This window comes from Gymnoscopelus microlampas (genome assembly GCF_963454915.1).
Source record: "Gymnoscopelus microlampas genome assembly, chromosome: 22".
Taxonomy (NCBI): Eukaryota; Metazoa; Chordata; class Actinopteri; order Myctophiformes; family Myctophidae; genus Gymnoscopelus; species Gymnoscopelus microlampas.
In genome coordinates this window covers 29,001,822-29,018,320 of record NC_139959.1, presented here as the reverse complement: position 1 = coordinate 29,018,320, position 16,499 = coordinate 29,001,822, and the positions used below count along the sequence as shown (strand labels likewise).

General features: G+C 40.9%; 1 protein-coding gene across 5 annotated transcripts in view; it reads right to left on the bottom strand.

Annotated features, from left to right (window-relative positions):
* slc12a7b (solute carrier family 12 member 7b) overlaps positions 1 to 16,499 on the bottom strand; it is an 89,496-nt gene that overhangs the window by 22,932 nt on the left and 50,065 nt on the right. For all 5 annotated transcript variants that reach the window (XM_084048296.1, XM_084048297.1, XM_084048299.1 and 2 more), the window contains exons 2-5: positions 15,122 to 15,216; positions 13,201 to 13,332; positions 8,650 to 8,796; positions 217 to 271 (exon numbers count right to left, since the gene is read on the bottom strand). In XM_084048296.1, coding sequence (XP_083904422.1) covers positions 217 to 271; positions 8,650 to 8,796; positions 13,201 to 13,332; positions 15,122 to 15,216 — 429 coding nt within the window. The remainder of the gene's footprint in view (positions 1 to 216; positions 272 to 8,649; positions 8,797 to 13,200; positions 13,333 to 15,121; positions 15,217 to 16,499) is intronic.

Genomic DNA, 16,499 nt, shown 5'->3' with positions numbered 1-16,499 from the left:
AATCTAAGATGAATTAACAGCTAGTAGATATGAACATTGTACAAGGTACACTGATTATGTTGGAGCTGCAGTACTTCTCATCTCATCTCTCGTCTCATCGTCTCATCTATTCATTAATCTTCCAACCAGTGAAGTTCAGACACGGTTCACAGTTTGGTCTCAATTCATAATAGCAACAGCTGTTGAAAAATATATGTGTATGTAAAGCCTTCCTACCTGGTACCACGCCATTAGTTGCGATTGCACTCATGGATATGGCTGTCAACATGGTCTGTGGAATAAATGACAGAACAATTTATAAAACATGATTTATAAAGGTTCATTCGTGACAGCTCATAGACACCATAGGGTTTCCACACATTTGCAAAATTACTCTTTTTTTTGTTTTTCATTTGTTGAGATACAATTATATATTTTTTTACTTTGTGCATCGTATTCCTGCACGAAGTATGTTTTCTATGACCATTAGAACCAGTAAGAGGTTAATCCTGCATCAGGCCTGTGAAATGACTCTGTCAAGGCTTATGCTTTAAATCTTTGAGCTTGGTAATGGATACGAGCTTTCCAGGGGAAACCACACGTTGTTTTATCAGGTTCCACGGATATTTGCATCTGGCACTGTTACATAACACCGTTTCCTGGTTAGGAGCAATGACAGAGAAAAGCGAGAGCAATTGGGATGGTTAGATAGATACACATTATTTCCAACAATTGCAAGGATGCGAGATGGTTTGTGCTTTGCTTGAAATTATAAAAATAGTAAACATCTTGGACAATATTGTTTCTGTATAATAGATGAGTGAGTAAATGGGATGGGGGCAGGTACACTGTAAACTGCATACATACATCACAGCATTTGTGTGTTACACACTCATTCTGAACAAAGTGAGAGTTCTCAGACTGGATTTAATGCAATTAATTATGCAAGTGCTGCATTCTAATATGGGAGACGAGCCGTTTATGTTTTGTTCTAGGAAACCACAAGGCAGTGGACAACATTTATGCTAACTTTACTTGCTGCCCACCTTGTAATCTGTAATAAGACGGTTGGCTCTGTTCCCTGTGTTCACTGATGTCGGTTGCCCTACATTATGATATGCTGTGTTCAAGGCTTGTGTTGTGATGTTAATTTGTATAAAGTGTGATGCCCATTCGGTTATGCAATACCCGTTGTACCCGTTGTCAGATAACTTATTTGCAGTACCCATTATCACAGTACTTGGGGTAAGATTATGACATCAGTAGCATAATGTAGCATAAAGTAACAAGACCAGGAGACCTGGTTCTGCCAGACCCAGACTTCACATGACGTGTCAGTCTGTGTCTATGCCCATGTATGGACGAAAGGGGGACAGACTTTTATGGCTGGGGCCTAAGGACAAAGTGACCATGCCCATGTATGGAGAAAACGGGTACAAAGCCTCATGTAAGCCAGACCCCCTGGGTCCGGCAAAAACAAGAACCACACTTCATATCCGCCTGTCAAGTGCAGTGCTCAGCTTGGGCATTATCAGCCGCCATAACCCGCCTGCCGACCACAGATCAGTCCGGACTCGGATTACGGACCACTGAATCTGGATGTATTTATTTTGTGAGCTTGCTCTGCAGTCGCCAGGAGTTGACCAGTTTACAACACAGTGCGTGTGTGCACTGGGTTGTGTAAAAAGGCCATTTGGTCTGGGAAAAAAAGTGGTATTGCCAGGCTTGAAAAGTAGTGTTGCCGACGGCGGCCATGACGTCAGTACTTTTTGGAGAACCACTGATCCGACTGACTCCTCGGGTCCTTGGCGATGCACACACCAAGTTTGATCGAAGTCGATCGGTGAGATGGTTCTCAAGATACGTGAAGGACGGATACGGATGCAGAGATTCTATGCATTCACTCCCAGAGATGTATAGAGAGACATGTCGTCGGCTATGGTTAACAGCGTTAAAGGACAACTTTTTTTTTTACAACCAAGGTTTATGTTTTAGCTTGTAATTAATGTAAATAAAAGGTGAGTGTTAAAAAAATATTTTTTTGGGCAATTTTCGTGATCTTTTTTTACAGTGGGCGGGGGCATTCGGGCAGGGGGCTAAATATGTATTTTTTTACACAATAAAAAAGGTCCCGTGGTCTTTGATGGCCAGATGTGAGTTATTGGGGGCTAGAAGAGCTACTGTAAATAATAATAAAGAAATCGCCGGGTTATTGTGTAAAAAAATACATATTTAGCCACCTGCCCAAATGCCACCCCGCCCACTGTAAAAAATATTGCGAAAATTGCTAAAACTATAGAAAGCAGTAAATGAAAAAAAAATAACACTCATCTTTGATTTACTTTAATTACAAGCTAAAACATAAACCTTGGTTGTAAAAAAACTAAGTTGTCCTTTAAACCACTAACACTCCAAGTGTACACGTTCAGAAAATTAAGCCCAAGCACCCATTCCTAATCAGTACAGTCATTTAAAGTGAAAACATTAAATGGAGATGGAGAGATGTCCTTGGGTCAGGTGTCGATGACCAAAATAAATCTTGCGTCCTTTGCTTCCTGCCCACTGTCACGCTGAGGGTGGAAAATCTGGAGCAAAGCCAATTAGCTGGCAAATGTTCCTCCGGCCTCCAGTGAAAGCCCTAAGCTTTCACAGGAGGCTTTGGCAGGAGGAGTGGATTGGTCGAGTCACTACTTCTAAATGAACAAGAGGAGTCACTAGACTACTGGGAGGAGGAGTGCTGTCTCGCCTGGCCAACGATGTTACCTGACATGTTTGAAGTGATTAGACAACATGACCAGAGGTTAATCACAAGGACATCTTGCCTTACATGGTGTGTGTACACCCACCTAGCTCTGGTAACCCTTTTACTTGTTGATGTTTCTCGCTGGGTTGATCAGAATCTGATCAGTGGGCTTGGATTGGGTTTTATTCAATTGGCTCTATGCACAGCAGCCATTTTGGATAGCAATTGGGCCTCTTCTTACTTCCTTCACAGGTGTTACCAATGATACTAATGAAGGCTCTGTTCCATTCGGGTCAAACAGAGTCGGGGTACTGTTGTGCACTTTAAAAGGTGTGTAACTCTGAGTGTACACTCTCAGAGTTATGGGGGTCCTTGAAATTAAAAGTTTGAGAACCACTGTGTTACATGAAATGGAACAAAGCCTTCATTAGTATCACTGGCAAAACCTGTGAAGGAAGTAGGAAGAGGCCCAATTTCTTTCCAATATGGCTGCCGTGAATAGAGCCTATTCACCATGGGTAATTGACTCGAGTATGATGTCAAGAGCAAAAAACTGCCACCATGTGAATTATCGTCAATTGCTCAGCAGAGTCAGGCTTCGGTTGAAAACCTATATTTTGAAAACAATCCAGGACTGGCCCTTTAAAGTTAATAATTAGAACCATTTGATCCCAAGGAGGAAATTCCGTTGTCAGCTTCACCCAGCTGATTGCTACCCAAGTGGTCAGACTTGAGCACAAGAGGAGGAGCAGGTATCTTGCTCAGGGACACCTCAACACCATTTCTGGGGCCAGGAATCGAATCGGGAATCGAACCTGGGACCTTCTGTTTCCCAGGCGGCCTCTACCGAATCAGCTATGGCCGCCCCATAAGGTTTGGGTTGGAGCAAAAATATTTGGCAAGACAATTATTTGGTCTTACAGTCAGTCATGGGTGACTGGTACAGTAGGTTTAGGGTCAGACTGTCAGATCATTAATACTAACTTAGATCATGACACCCATAAACTCAAAAGTTATAATAATACCTTTTGGTACAGTACAATGCCAACAACAATGACTTAGCATTGTGCACTGGTTCCATGTGGTAACTTGTGTGTGTCATTTGTCTCTTGAAAATACATCTTCTAGTGAGAATCATTTCTAATGGTTTAGGCAGTTAGTTATTCTCTTAACCACTTAAACCCTATATACTTTGTTGACCGGGGTCTCCCAGGGATCTATCCTCAGCCCAATCATTACCTCCCCCTACACCAAATCTCTTCTGAGAAAATTGTAGATCTACATTCTCACAATGCATTGCAAAACGATACGCGAGATGTAGATCTGCCATTTTCGCAGAACGTTTACCTATTTTCACCGAATGTTTGCCTATGACATGCCCAGAATACGGATGCTAGGGTTGAAGTGGTTCAATCTCAAACCCATTCTGCAAATATTTGGAAAAGAGGCCCATGTTTATTTGCATTTCTTAAATCCTAGCCAGCAAGTCACTCGATTTCCTCACTCGATTTCCTGATGATGAAACCTGAACTGCAGTGAGTAAGGACTGACCTGAACTGAACTCATCTGAATCAAACAATTCATGGCACTTTTAACAACATCTGACAATGTGCTCTGCACCACGTGATCCCATGAGTGACTGACTGGCTGATGTGTGGACGTGGGCCCATAAAGCCGCTGGGATAAGCTGCTCTCTTCAGTTCTCACAGTAACTACCAAGTCATTATGAAAACAACAGGGGGTGTAGTTTAATTGTTCAAATAAATTCAGAGCCTACATTGCTGATGTAACTGTAATGTAGCCGCAATTGCGCATTTCAGTTTCTGGCAGAAGGGACTACCGTTTCTGTCAAATTCCTCATTACTGTTGTATACAGTACAGTATGTAAGCATTTTTATGTACAGAAACTGTTTGTCATCTCTATTATTTCTATCACTATAGAGCAGTGGTTCTCAACCAGTGGTCCGGGGACCACCAGTGGTCCTTGAGGGGGTTCCAGGTGGTCCCAGCTAAATGATGGTGTTGGTAACCAAATGGACCCATATAGATCTTTAACTCTTGAGAGCGTGATATGAAACCAAATGGACCCTTACGGGTCCATTTGGTTTCATTTTATGCTCTCTGATCTGCGTCCTAATAGATTCAACCGTGGGCTGCCAGAGTAATCTAGGACGCAGATCTGCGTCCTAATGTTTAATTTAGTTAATAGACGATCACGCTGTCTTATTTACATTCCGAGATCATTTTCGCCTCCGAGTCACTTCCGCTTCACCCGGTAGCAATTTCAGCGATTTCCGTTTCCGGTTTTAGCTTGAAAAATGCGCTAAAGTGGCTAAAATACGTTTTTTCACACGGTATAAAATACAAACGGATAGCTCCACTTCTATTTTCTTTGGTCCGGGTGACGATCAGGCATCGTCGTCGTGTATCACATCGTTTTTAGGCCGATCATAGATTGTCGAAGACGTCACATACGGTTCATGTTGTTTTGACTGTTTGAGCCTGGAGGGGGGGGGGGGGGGGTGTCATTTTGCTGCTCTCTGGTGGTCGATTCTCGTAGGTGTTTAAAACCATGGCCTGAGAAACTTAAATGCATTTAAATAACAAAATAACAAAACAAAAAAACACGCAAATCGCTGGCAGTCAATGTAGTAAATTATGAATAAACTCTGGCAGTCAATGTGTTAAGAGTTAAATTATTGTTAAACATCTGCAGCACTTAATTAAAGAATTGCTATTTTTTGATCAACATTTGCCTCTCCTATGGCACAAACATCAATACAGCATGGAATTGTGAACAAAATCGTATCCAACGATAACACAATATTCTACGTTTTGGCTACGTTGAGAGGCTAAATCTCATCAAATGGTGGTCCGTGGGGCTCAAATGCTGAATAAATAATGGACCTTGATATGAAAAGGGTTGTAAACCACTGCTATCCACAAGTTTCCTAGGGCATTGTGGGCATGACTTCCTGTCGATTTGAGCACTGAAACCTCATCAAATCGACAGGAAGTGATGCCCACAATGCCCTAGGAAACTTGTGGATAGAGACATAATATTTAGCTCTTCTGAAGTCTTGTTGACGACCAGTTAACTTTTCAAAGCAGAGGATTACATGTGGCTTTACATCAATTTCATCACTCTGCAATCCTCCTCGCTCCTCTCCTTTGTCCTATAACGTGGTTTGCAGCCTCATCTCATCTCGTGAGGGGAAAAGCCTGGAAAAAGAACCATGGCCAAAAGCGCCTATAAAAGGCGGGACTTCCGTTGCATGTACTTCCCCTGGAAGCGGTCTTTTTGACCAACCAATGGATCAATCACGCCACGGCTTACATGAACCCGGGAATGTAAACAGATCTGCACAGGATTAACGCAGCTTCTTTTAGGGCGGTACTTCCTATCGGTTCTTGTCCAGCCTACGTACACACTGTACGTCACACTGGTGTAGAAGGAGGGGGGAGTTCCTTGAAGGCGTATTAGAAGACAGGAAGGATTCAATTGAGATTGCACTCGAAGACATTGTCTGCACAGCCCCTTACTAAGCTTAAGGAACGCATTGTCTGCTGTGGGATTGGTAAAGAGAGAGAGTGTGTGTGTGTGTGTGTGTGTGTGTGTGTGTGTGTGTGTGTGTGTGTGTGTGTGTGTGTGTGTCACACACACACACACACACATGCTTTTCAGAGGAAGGGATTAGGCATCAAGCTGCCATGTACCATTAGGAGCGGGTGCGGGAATCAGAAAAGCCTTCATCGCTAAATATAGGAGGGATCAGTGGCCACTGTCTCAACTCGCAGCATACTCTCACTAGTGCCGTCAATCCGACCTCTGATGCCATCCATCCCCACAATCTACCACGTTTGAAGCTAAAAAACACTCAAGCCTGCAACACCCAGAACATACAGTATATTATACATGGATGTGCATACATCCACACTGCATCAAATGCACTTCTTACATAAGGCACTCCAATGCAATATACTCAAATGCATCCACTCTTAGTGTAATCATCTTATGCATGCTCTAAATCTCTTGAATGTAAGTTCAATTATGTTCATACATTTGCCATCAACTAGAAAGAAAAAGAAGTGTCCAAACGACTTTGAAATATTTTAAAATGTATCAAAGTGAAAGTCAATGTTATGACGATCATATGACGTTTTTATCTGCTTGAGCAGGAAATGCATTTGTTGATTCACTTCCATCTGCGTAAACAAATACCGATACACTTGACACCATGTCCATCAACTACTTTATCAGATTGACTGGCGCCCGAGCATATGAGATGCATCTGTTGTTTTGCTAGTCTATTCTATAGGGATGGGCAATATTATCAATATCGCGATATATCGCGATATTTTATTTCGCGATACTGTATCGATACTCCAGTATCAATATCGTGATTTTTTTTTTAATTCTTTTTTTTTTTTTGCTTTTTTAGATACAGGCTTTATGAAAAACATTCAAAGAACCTATCACAGATCTGCAGCTACTCAATATGTAGTGTATATATAAACAATATGTAGTTATGATATATGTATATATCGCAATATTTCGCAATCTATCGCAATATATCGCAATATCGTGATACGACCCAAGTATCGTGATGCGTATCGCAATATAATCGTATCGTGACCCAAGTATCGTGATACGTATCGTATCGTGAGATTGTTGCCAATATTATATTCTCTAGGTGTGTAATAAACTTTAGAACTTGTCGTGTGATACTGCCCTTGTTCTCCGAGCTCACAACTCGGCTCTTTAATAAACAGAAAATACATTAACCTATCAGGAGAGAGCACCCATTTATCAGCTTCAATTTGATAGTGTCCCAGTTCCAATTTTGTCTGCTCATTTCTTTGTGTCATCACTTCCATTTTCACTAGTTTATCCTGTATGAGTTCTCTCTCCTGATTGGATCAAATTGGTATCCCGAGCTGAAAATGCATTTTCTGTTTATTGACTGCCAGAGTTTTTTCAGAACAGTCTGTAGCCTCTGCCAGGGTTTTGAACGATTTTGGTACCTGTTCGCGTAGCCACAGATTTGTTTCCTCCAGTATGATTGTTCCCCAGATGGTTTCTAATCACAGATGAGATTCAGGTGTGGTTTCACAAATGTCAACGAGGTCATTTTGACCTCGTTGACATGTGTTGTTTGATGTTTCAATATAGCTCAAAACCAGTAGTTTTAAACCAAAAAACAATGTGAATTGTTTGTCCGTTTGAATTTTAACAAACAAACACTCTACAGCAATGATTAATATCAATATATATAGTTATTTAACACTTATTTTAACAAAGTTATATCACTTACCCTACCTTTAACCACTTTCAACCTGCCACCACTATTTTGGGCATGTCATTAACATTTTCGAGAATTCTCACAAGAGGTCACCTGTCTTGTGTTCTTGTACCCCTCCCCCAGCCTGCCTCTCCCTACTCACCTGTCTTGCGTTAGCCTCGTCAGTGTTGCCCTGTGTTTTGCCTGTCACAACACTCTAGTCAACTTGATACACAAACCTTTAGTTTCCCAGCTCATTCTGCTCCCTGCCCACTCCAGCCGTACCCTGGCCTGTGCTGTGAGAGTACATTTGTCTCTTCCCTCAGTGTGTGTGTGTGTGTGTGTGTGTGTGTGTGTGTGTGTGAGAGAGAGAGATCGTTGAATGATGTAGGGTTTCAGTTCTTCTGCTTCTTGTGTTACAGAAATGATACCTCGGTTTCATGCCAGCCAGTTCTGCGCTCCAAATAAAGGACTTATTTTCCAGTAATTCTGCACTTTGGTCTGCCTGCCTCGCCAATCGTAACCCTGATATTTTTTAACCTCATTTGCACATTTCTGTGATATACAATACAGTATGGCTATGGATGTGTTGACATTTCAATGAATTTTAAGTTAACATTCCAACATGTGAGGGCGTGTACTTACACAGGAGCAGGTCATGCCCACGATGGCCAGAGACTCCATGATGCCTGCTGTGCCAACAATCCAGGTGAGACGCAGGAAGAGGATGACTCCCAGGATGTTCTGGAGGCAGGGCAGGTAGACACCCATGAAGGTCCCCATCTGAGGGCTCTAGAGGGGGAGAGGGGTAAGGAGGAGACATTGAGGTAATATAAGAGGAAATGGACAGTGAAGTGTGTGGCAGAAAGGGGGGGGGGCAGCAGAGAAGACAAACTTATGGAGTATGAAGTATGAAACAAAATGAATGAATAAAACCATAAAGATGTGATGAAACCATTACCATTCATTCCAGCTGTCAGAATGAACCAGAGATTCAGACACATCACCCCTCCCTCATTGGGATCCCCCAGGTTGGGAGACAAATGCAGAGTGGTGCAAAGACCGGTGGAGACCTCCATTCACTCCAATATTTTCACAGCAATGACCGGATCATGGAGCTTCTTTTCAGTTCCCACAAGTTAGCAGTAAGCACTAGCAGCACAGAGTTGCAGCAGAACAGACAATTTGAAACTACTTTTAAAATGTACAATGTTTTTAAAGCAATAAACAGCCAAAAGCTCCTTAACCAAATTAACCAAAATTGGCTTAAAATGTTAACAAGGCATCATGTCAACAAGTAACATTAGCTGTTAACACTCAAATATTTGCATTTTTTAGATTTACTAAGACATTGATGTAAGTACATACATACACATGTCAGTGTGCTGTATATTATATTCTGTAAATCAATGCATTTATTGACAATTAAACCGTTCAGTTCTGTGTCTCTGTATAATGCATCACTCTCTTTGAACACCACTCTGGGCAAACGTTGAAAAAATGGGGGTGCGTTAACGTCAGAAAGGCGAAATGCACCCGAAAAAATGTGCATCAAACAGTGATTGTGGTGCAGGTGGTGGCTGATTTAAGCAGTCACACCTGGCCTGACTAACTAGGTTCTGCGATGTCCATCTGCTCTCAGGACTTTCCTTGGACCGTCATAGTTTCTGTGTGGTGATAGTTATGTATCTAAGCCATAACTATCTTGATGCGCTGGAAATAAAGTCGGACTACAATGTTCTTGTTGCACCTGTTTAGCAGGGAGCAGAACTGTGAGTGATGGCGTGTTCCTCTACACACGTTAAAGCCTTCCAAGTGAAACTCCTCACTGTCAGGTGAAAAGAAGCAGTTGGCAGCTCCATGTATTGGAGGAGATGTTGTCTACATCCTCCCCAAGACCAATAAGCAGGGGTTGCAGTTGCATAATTGAACTTGATACTCAAGACTCTGGGCTAAATCTATCTTTGACAATTACATTAATTCTGCTGTTGTGATGCAGCAACTCGTTCGTCTTGCCACAATAATGAATAAAGAGTTTGTTTGTTTGTTTTCAATTCTCAACTGGAACTTTGTTCCATCCATCTCCACCAGAGATAGAGATATAACAGCTCCAAGGCAACTATTCTGAGCTAAATACTTGTATTCAAGCTTAACAAATTATAATACACACAGACCTACATGCAATCACCAGCAGAGGGAAGAATGAGATTGAGAACCAGTGGTGGAAGAAGTACTCGGGATTTTTTACTTAAATAGAAGTAGCAATACCACAATATAGAAATGCTATGTTACAAGCACAAGTACTGTAATACAAATGTTACTTGCGTGAAAGCACAAAAACGTTGACATCAATATATACTTACAGTATAGTACCGAACAAAAGTACTCATTATGCAGAATGGCCCATTTCACCATAATTGTTGCATTATTATGCAACCATATGCATTAATGTGTTCATCACTTTAATGTTCCAGCTGGTAAAGGTGGGGTTGATTTTAATTACTTTGTGTTGCTGGGTAGCTTAACATATAATTATTAATGATACATAATGCATTGCATTAATGCATGTTTTGCATTAATCAAAATCTGCAAAGTAACTAGTAAACTGTCAAATAATTATAGTGGAGTAAAAAGTACAATATTTGCATCTGAGATGTAGTGGAGTAGAAGTATAGTCAAGTAAAAATCCCCCAATATTGTACAATGCTTGAGCATAATGTACTTAGTTACTTTCAACTACTGTTGAGAACCACAGAAGATGAGAAGACTAAACCATAGGACTGAGCACTGAGACCCAAAATTAACAATTCCATAATCAAAATGCGCAGTATACCAATCTTTACCATCCTACAACATTAAACCAGAGCCCGCAAAACATACATTCCTTCTATTAAAGTGCATTTCCGCAACAGCAATCCAAAAAGACAAAGGCAGAAGGACTACTGTAAATTCAATGTTTATGAAAAATGACTCGGAAAAACAGAATAGAAAATCGTCTGCTTAGATCCCACAACAGCTACCCGTCTTTTAAGCTTGATAAATAGCTACCTTATTCGCCATCTCCCAATGCAAAATGCACAGGACTGGGTTCCACAGCCAAAGAGCAGACGACAGTGGTGTCAGGCAGCTCTATCCGTTTGAGTTTTTTGACAAAGTTGTTTCGCCAAGCCAATGGGGAGGTCCCGATGGCGTGTCTTTGTGCGAGGAACAGTACGAGGGAAAGTAACTGGCATTGAACCAGGGCTGTGGTTACAGAGGCATCTGTGGGTATTTTTAATTTTTCTTCAACTTTATTCAGAAGAAAAAGGAAGGTGCCTGAATGAAAACTTGAGTTGAGGAGCTCCCATGAGAGGGAAAGACAAGCACACGCAGTACAAATGCTTGTGTTTGATCCGTTAAAATGACACAACCTTGTGTTGTGATTGTAGTAATAGGCTCTCCTGGTGCCAACCCGATTCCATCAAAAGGATCAATAGGTCTTTATAATCTTTAATAACATTTACCGATAAATGTGCTCATCATCTAGGATGCTTTTAACCTATAGGGCAGGGGTCTTCAACGTTTTCAGGCCAAGGACCCCCTAGCTGAGAGAGCGATGAAGCAGGGACCCCCTTTATATTGTATAAAAGTGTGTTTCAGATAAACTTTTGCTGCTCTTTTTTCCCTCTACACACCTATAACTCATTGCCAAAAATAGCCGATCTACAAGCTCACAACGCCTCGCAGCAGCGTTGTGAGCTTGTAGATCTGCTATTTTTGGCTAAAGTTCTCCTCAGAAAAGGGATGCTAGGGTTCAAGTGATTAATGTAAAAAAAAAAATCATATCACACAAAGATTTGGGGGACCCCCTGTAGTAACTCTGAGGACCCCCTAGGGGTCCCAGACCCCCTGTTGAAGACCCCTGCTATAGGGTACACGTAACCTTCAGACTATGTCCCTTGAGATGAAGGATTCTCTTGTGTCTTAACCCATTTAGACCTGAGGCCGATTCTAAAATCGCCTTCTAAATCCTGACCTAAGTTTTCTGAAAAACAGTTGTACTCAAAAATTACAACAAATGTATATTGCAAATGTACATAGGAACAAGAACCCCAAAAGGGGTTCCCTTCCTGAAAGGTATAGTTACAAATAGGGGTTCCCGCCCAAAATGGGATAACCCAGTCAAGGGGCCTTTTGATCTTGGTTCTACCAAGTGGACTAGAATATATTTGATTCAGTTGTTTAATTCTGCTTACAAAGAAGTTCTTGTTGGAGTTAATGTAATAAAAGGGTTATTTCATTACAATTCCAGAGCTTAGTGGCTAGATAGATGGCTGTGGTGAAACAGACTCCCACCGAACTGGGTGACAACCAGCCGGAACATCCACAGAATGTGTGACTTTAATATTCTAGTGGTTGCCGTGGTCTGATCCTTTAACTATTTGTCACGTTATCCCACAAGCACAAAGGGTGGCGGTGGTGTCCCACAAGCATGAAAAGTGTATGAGCAAGGACGCAGCGGTCGAGAGAAGGAAAAACTAAAAATCGATCATATTTGCAAACCCTCAAAAGGATTGATAAAACAAACAAGAGTTTCCATGGTCAGTGATCCTGTTATGTAATGTAAGTTCAGCAGGTTTAAAAGGTAAATGTGCTGTATTTAACTCATTGGTTTCCTAAAATCTACACAAAAGGCATTGGACCGACAACTTAAAGAGAGAAGAGCGGAGGGCCAGACAGAATAACAGATAAACGCAGAGAAAAGAACAACACAAGACAGAATCAAAAGGTGCAGTAAGTGATTTTCTTTTGTTAAAATAAGTTAAATAGCTCTATATTCTGATAGTAATCACTGCTATAGAGTATTGTCAGGATTTCATTCAATCAGGAGAGAGAACTCATACAGCATACAGTACAAACAAGTGACATTGGAAGTGATGACACCAAGAAATGAGCAGACAAAATTGGAACTCAAACACTATAAACTTGAAGCTGATGAATAGGTACTTTCTCCTGATTGGATGAAATTGGCAACCCACCGGAAAATGTATTTTGTGTCCTTCTAGTCTATATAGCAATGATTACTCACATCAGCAATAATCACAATATACTGTTAGTAGAGCTTTAACATTTTAACAAAAAATGTAATTTTAACCAAAGAATATCACTTACCCTACCTTTAAAAAGGTACTGAACAGAAATGAAAACTTATTGTACCTTGACAGCTTTCTTTTTGTGTCCCTCATCTTCGTCCGCCTCTTCATGTTCCTGAGCCCCCTGGGTCAGATTGGTGTAGTTTGCCAGTTTATTGAGGATAGATGAAACCGCAGGGTTGCTGTCCATCTCCTCCTGTAAAGTTGAAAATAAATACCCTTTTTAGCAGTGTCCAAACAGTTCAGAAAGGGTTATTACCACTTATATTAAATCAAGTATGAGCGTTGCTGTCTGGCAGAAACCAGCCATTTTGATGCTTTTTCATTTTTTCTCATAAATCATGGCCATTGAACACCCTTTATGTCTGTGTGTTGGTAAAAAAAATATTGAACCAATGAAAAGCATTAAAAAGCGCTTCTGACAAAACCAGCTAACTCCATTGGATCCTCAAACTTTCTGCTAAACCAGCTAACTTCACCGGAGTTAGCTGGTTTTGCTTACTCCAGGCTCCACCCCTTTTGACCTCCAACCTCATTGTGAGGTCCATTCAGCTGTTCTTATCAATGATGAACAAAACCTCCTAACTCCACTTTTTTCATTTCCTGAAAAATGAACATCAGAGAAAGGATATAATTATCTTCATGCTTGGCCAAAATGGTAAATTAGCCAATGGAGGGAATGAACAACCAACTCCACTCCCAACATTGGATTCCACAAAAATCTTAATTCACTGGATATTCATGAATCAAAGGATGTTAGAATAGCATGGCTGGATTAAATTTGTTGCCGACTGGCACGAATAGAACCACAGTGCCGAAGTGACTTTATTCTTGGATGCTATGCTAGACGCCAGTGACCGCGGAGGGACAAGGGCAGCCAAATGGCATGGACAAGTACCAGGAAACAACAGTTCATTTGAATGTACTTGAAGGAAAACAACGTTTGGCCAAATATATTCTTTGATCAAATCAATGCTGTGTTATAAAAAGACTGGCCACTGTTCGCTTTTATCTCCGTGTTTGGAATTGATTTAGCTCACAATGGTGCGCGCTGACACTTGAGAGCTATCACCACTGCACCACAATAAAGATAGGACACAGGTCAACTCTACATTCTTTTACACATGCTTTTGTATAAATATTTTTGAATACAAAATGTGAGTGACGTGCTATCTTCAAATGGCATTTGAGAGGAAAGAATTAACACATTCACTGCCAGAGGCTTTTTAAAACAGGGCACAGCCAGTGCCAGCAAAAACATTTTTTACCTTTTAAGTAGTCACAAAATATTTTACGTGATCACCGTCCTCACGGTGATCCCCTCATTACACACACACAGGAGTCTCGTAGAATCGAAAAGAAAAAAAAATCTGATCGCGGTAATCCGTTCCATAATTGCAGCCATTTGAAAATAGCATGTTTCGCCAAAAATACACAGGAGCCGAGATACAGGATTTTAAAGTAATAAATTAACCAGGAAGTGAATGGAGCAGTAAATCTTCAGATCACGTTATCTTGGGTTCTAAAAAAAAAAAAATATATATATATATATATATATATAATATATATTTCTTTTTATATATCCTTTGGCAGTGAATGTATTAACAGCTCATTGTGTTTTTCACCTGCCTAATGTTAACAAATTGTTGACTTTGCCTGCAGTAATTCATTTATTACCTCAAGCCAAGGTCAAAGACATGATGGCTGCACGCCTAGTCTATCATAGCCGGTGATCAGTCATCACACCAAAAATAATGCCTCAGAGATGCTTGAAAGCTTGGGAAAATGAGATATTGATGTTATGACAAATGCACCACCTCAAGGTGTTGCTGTGGTAAGATATGAGGCTTCTCTTTAATGGCCTCGTGACATCTTCTCAAAACAAATGGCATGTTCTGAGTCTGACACGCTTCAAAATCAAACAAAAGTAACTGCACTACGTAGGCTGTAGTACCGGTACACGTTAAATGGTTGAAGAGTGTTACCTCAAAGAGGGCCATGTTCTTGCCATCATAGTTGTTCCCCGTGTCATTATCGGTGTTGTTGATAAAAGGGCTGCTTTCCTTCGTCTTGCCATCGCCTGAAGAAACAGAAAAGGGTTTTGTTTAGTGGAAATGTAGGAGCTCAACCAGTTAAAATAAAACACTTAACAAACAAAAATAAAAAACATATTATAAAAAACATTATTCAAATGGATTAATAGCGAATTAGTTGTACTATTAGGCTGACTACAGTGGAACCAAGTGTGTGTACTTTACTATATTTGTTTATTTCCAGCAAATGAATGAACATTTCAATCAATACACATGATTACATGTAAATATGCTGGAGTTAGCTAGAAGCTCATTTCCATCTGTAGTCCCATATACAAATATGGACCTCACAGTCCCCTCTGGTGTGTGACCTAGTGTCACATCCAGTGTCTCTCTTCCTGTGGATAACATCACACGCTGGAGGAGGAGCCAGTCCATGTAGACACGTATAGACAAAGCAGAGACTTTTAAAATCCTTAAAACATTTTCATACCAAGGACCATTATTTCTTCGGCATTTGGGCCACTCACCACCATTTGATGAGATTTAGACTCTAAGTCTAACCCAAAACCTAGAATATTTTGTTATCGTTGGATAGGATTTTGTCCACAATTCCATGCTGTATTGATGTTGGTAACATAGGAGAAACAACAGGCAAACGTTGATCAAAATAACGATTACGAAGTAATGCAGATGTTTAACAATAATTTAACTCTTGAGAGCGTAAAAAGAAACCAAATGGATCCGTAAGGGTCCATTTGGTTTCATTTTACGCTCTTAAGAGTTAGAGATCTATAAGGGTCCATTTGGTTACCAACTCTCCATCATTTAGCTGGGGACCACCTGGGACCCCCTCAAGGACCACTGGTGGTCCCGGGACCACTGGTTGAGAACCACTTCCTTAAAATGATCAATGTTTAAAAAGTGATACTTTTCCAAAATGCTACAATGATGGTATGAGTTTGGTTTCTTGTCTAAGACCTTGATGGCTCTCTTGAAAAGTTGTGTGTGTGTTTGTGTGTGTGTCATTTTTTTACACACGCGCACACACGCAGTATGGGCAGCAGTGACTCAGGAGGTAGAGGAGTGGCCATCTGGAAACTAGAAGGTTCTCCGAATCGGTACGACCCCCTGGCTTTGTGTGTCAAAGTGTCCTTGAGCAAAACACTGAACCCCTAACTGTTCCTGATGAGCAGGCTGATGCCTGGCATGGTTTACCTCCATCGTCGGTGTGTAAGTGGGTGAACATTGTAAAGAGCTAAAAGGTTTAAAAATGTGTAAAAAGGTTTCACTATTTGCTGAACCTGTGCATCTCACTACTGTTCTGTAT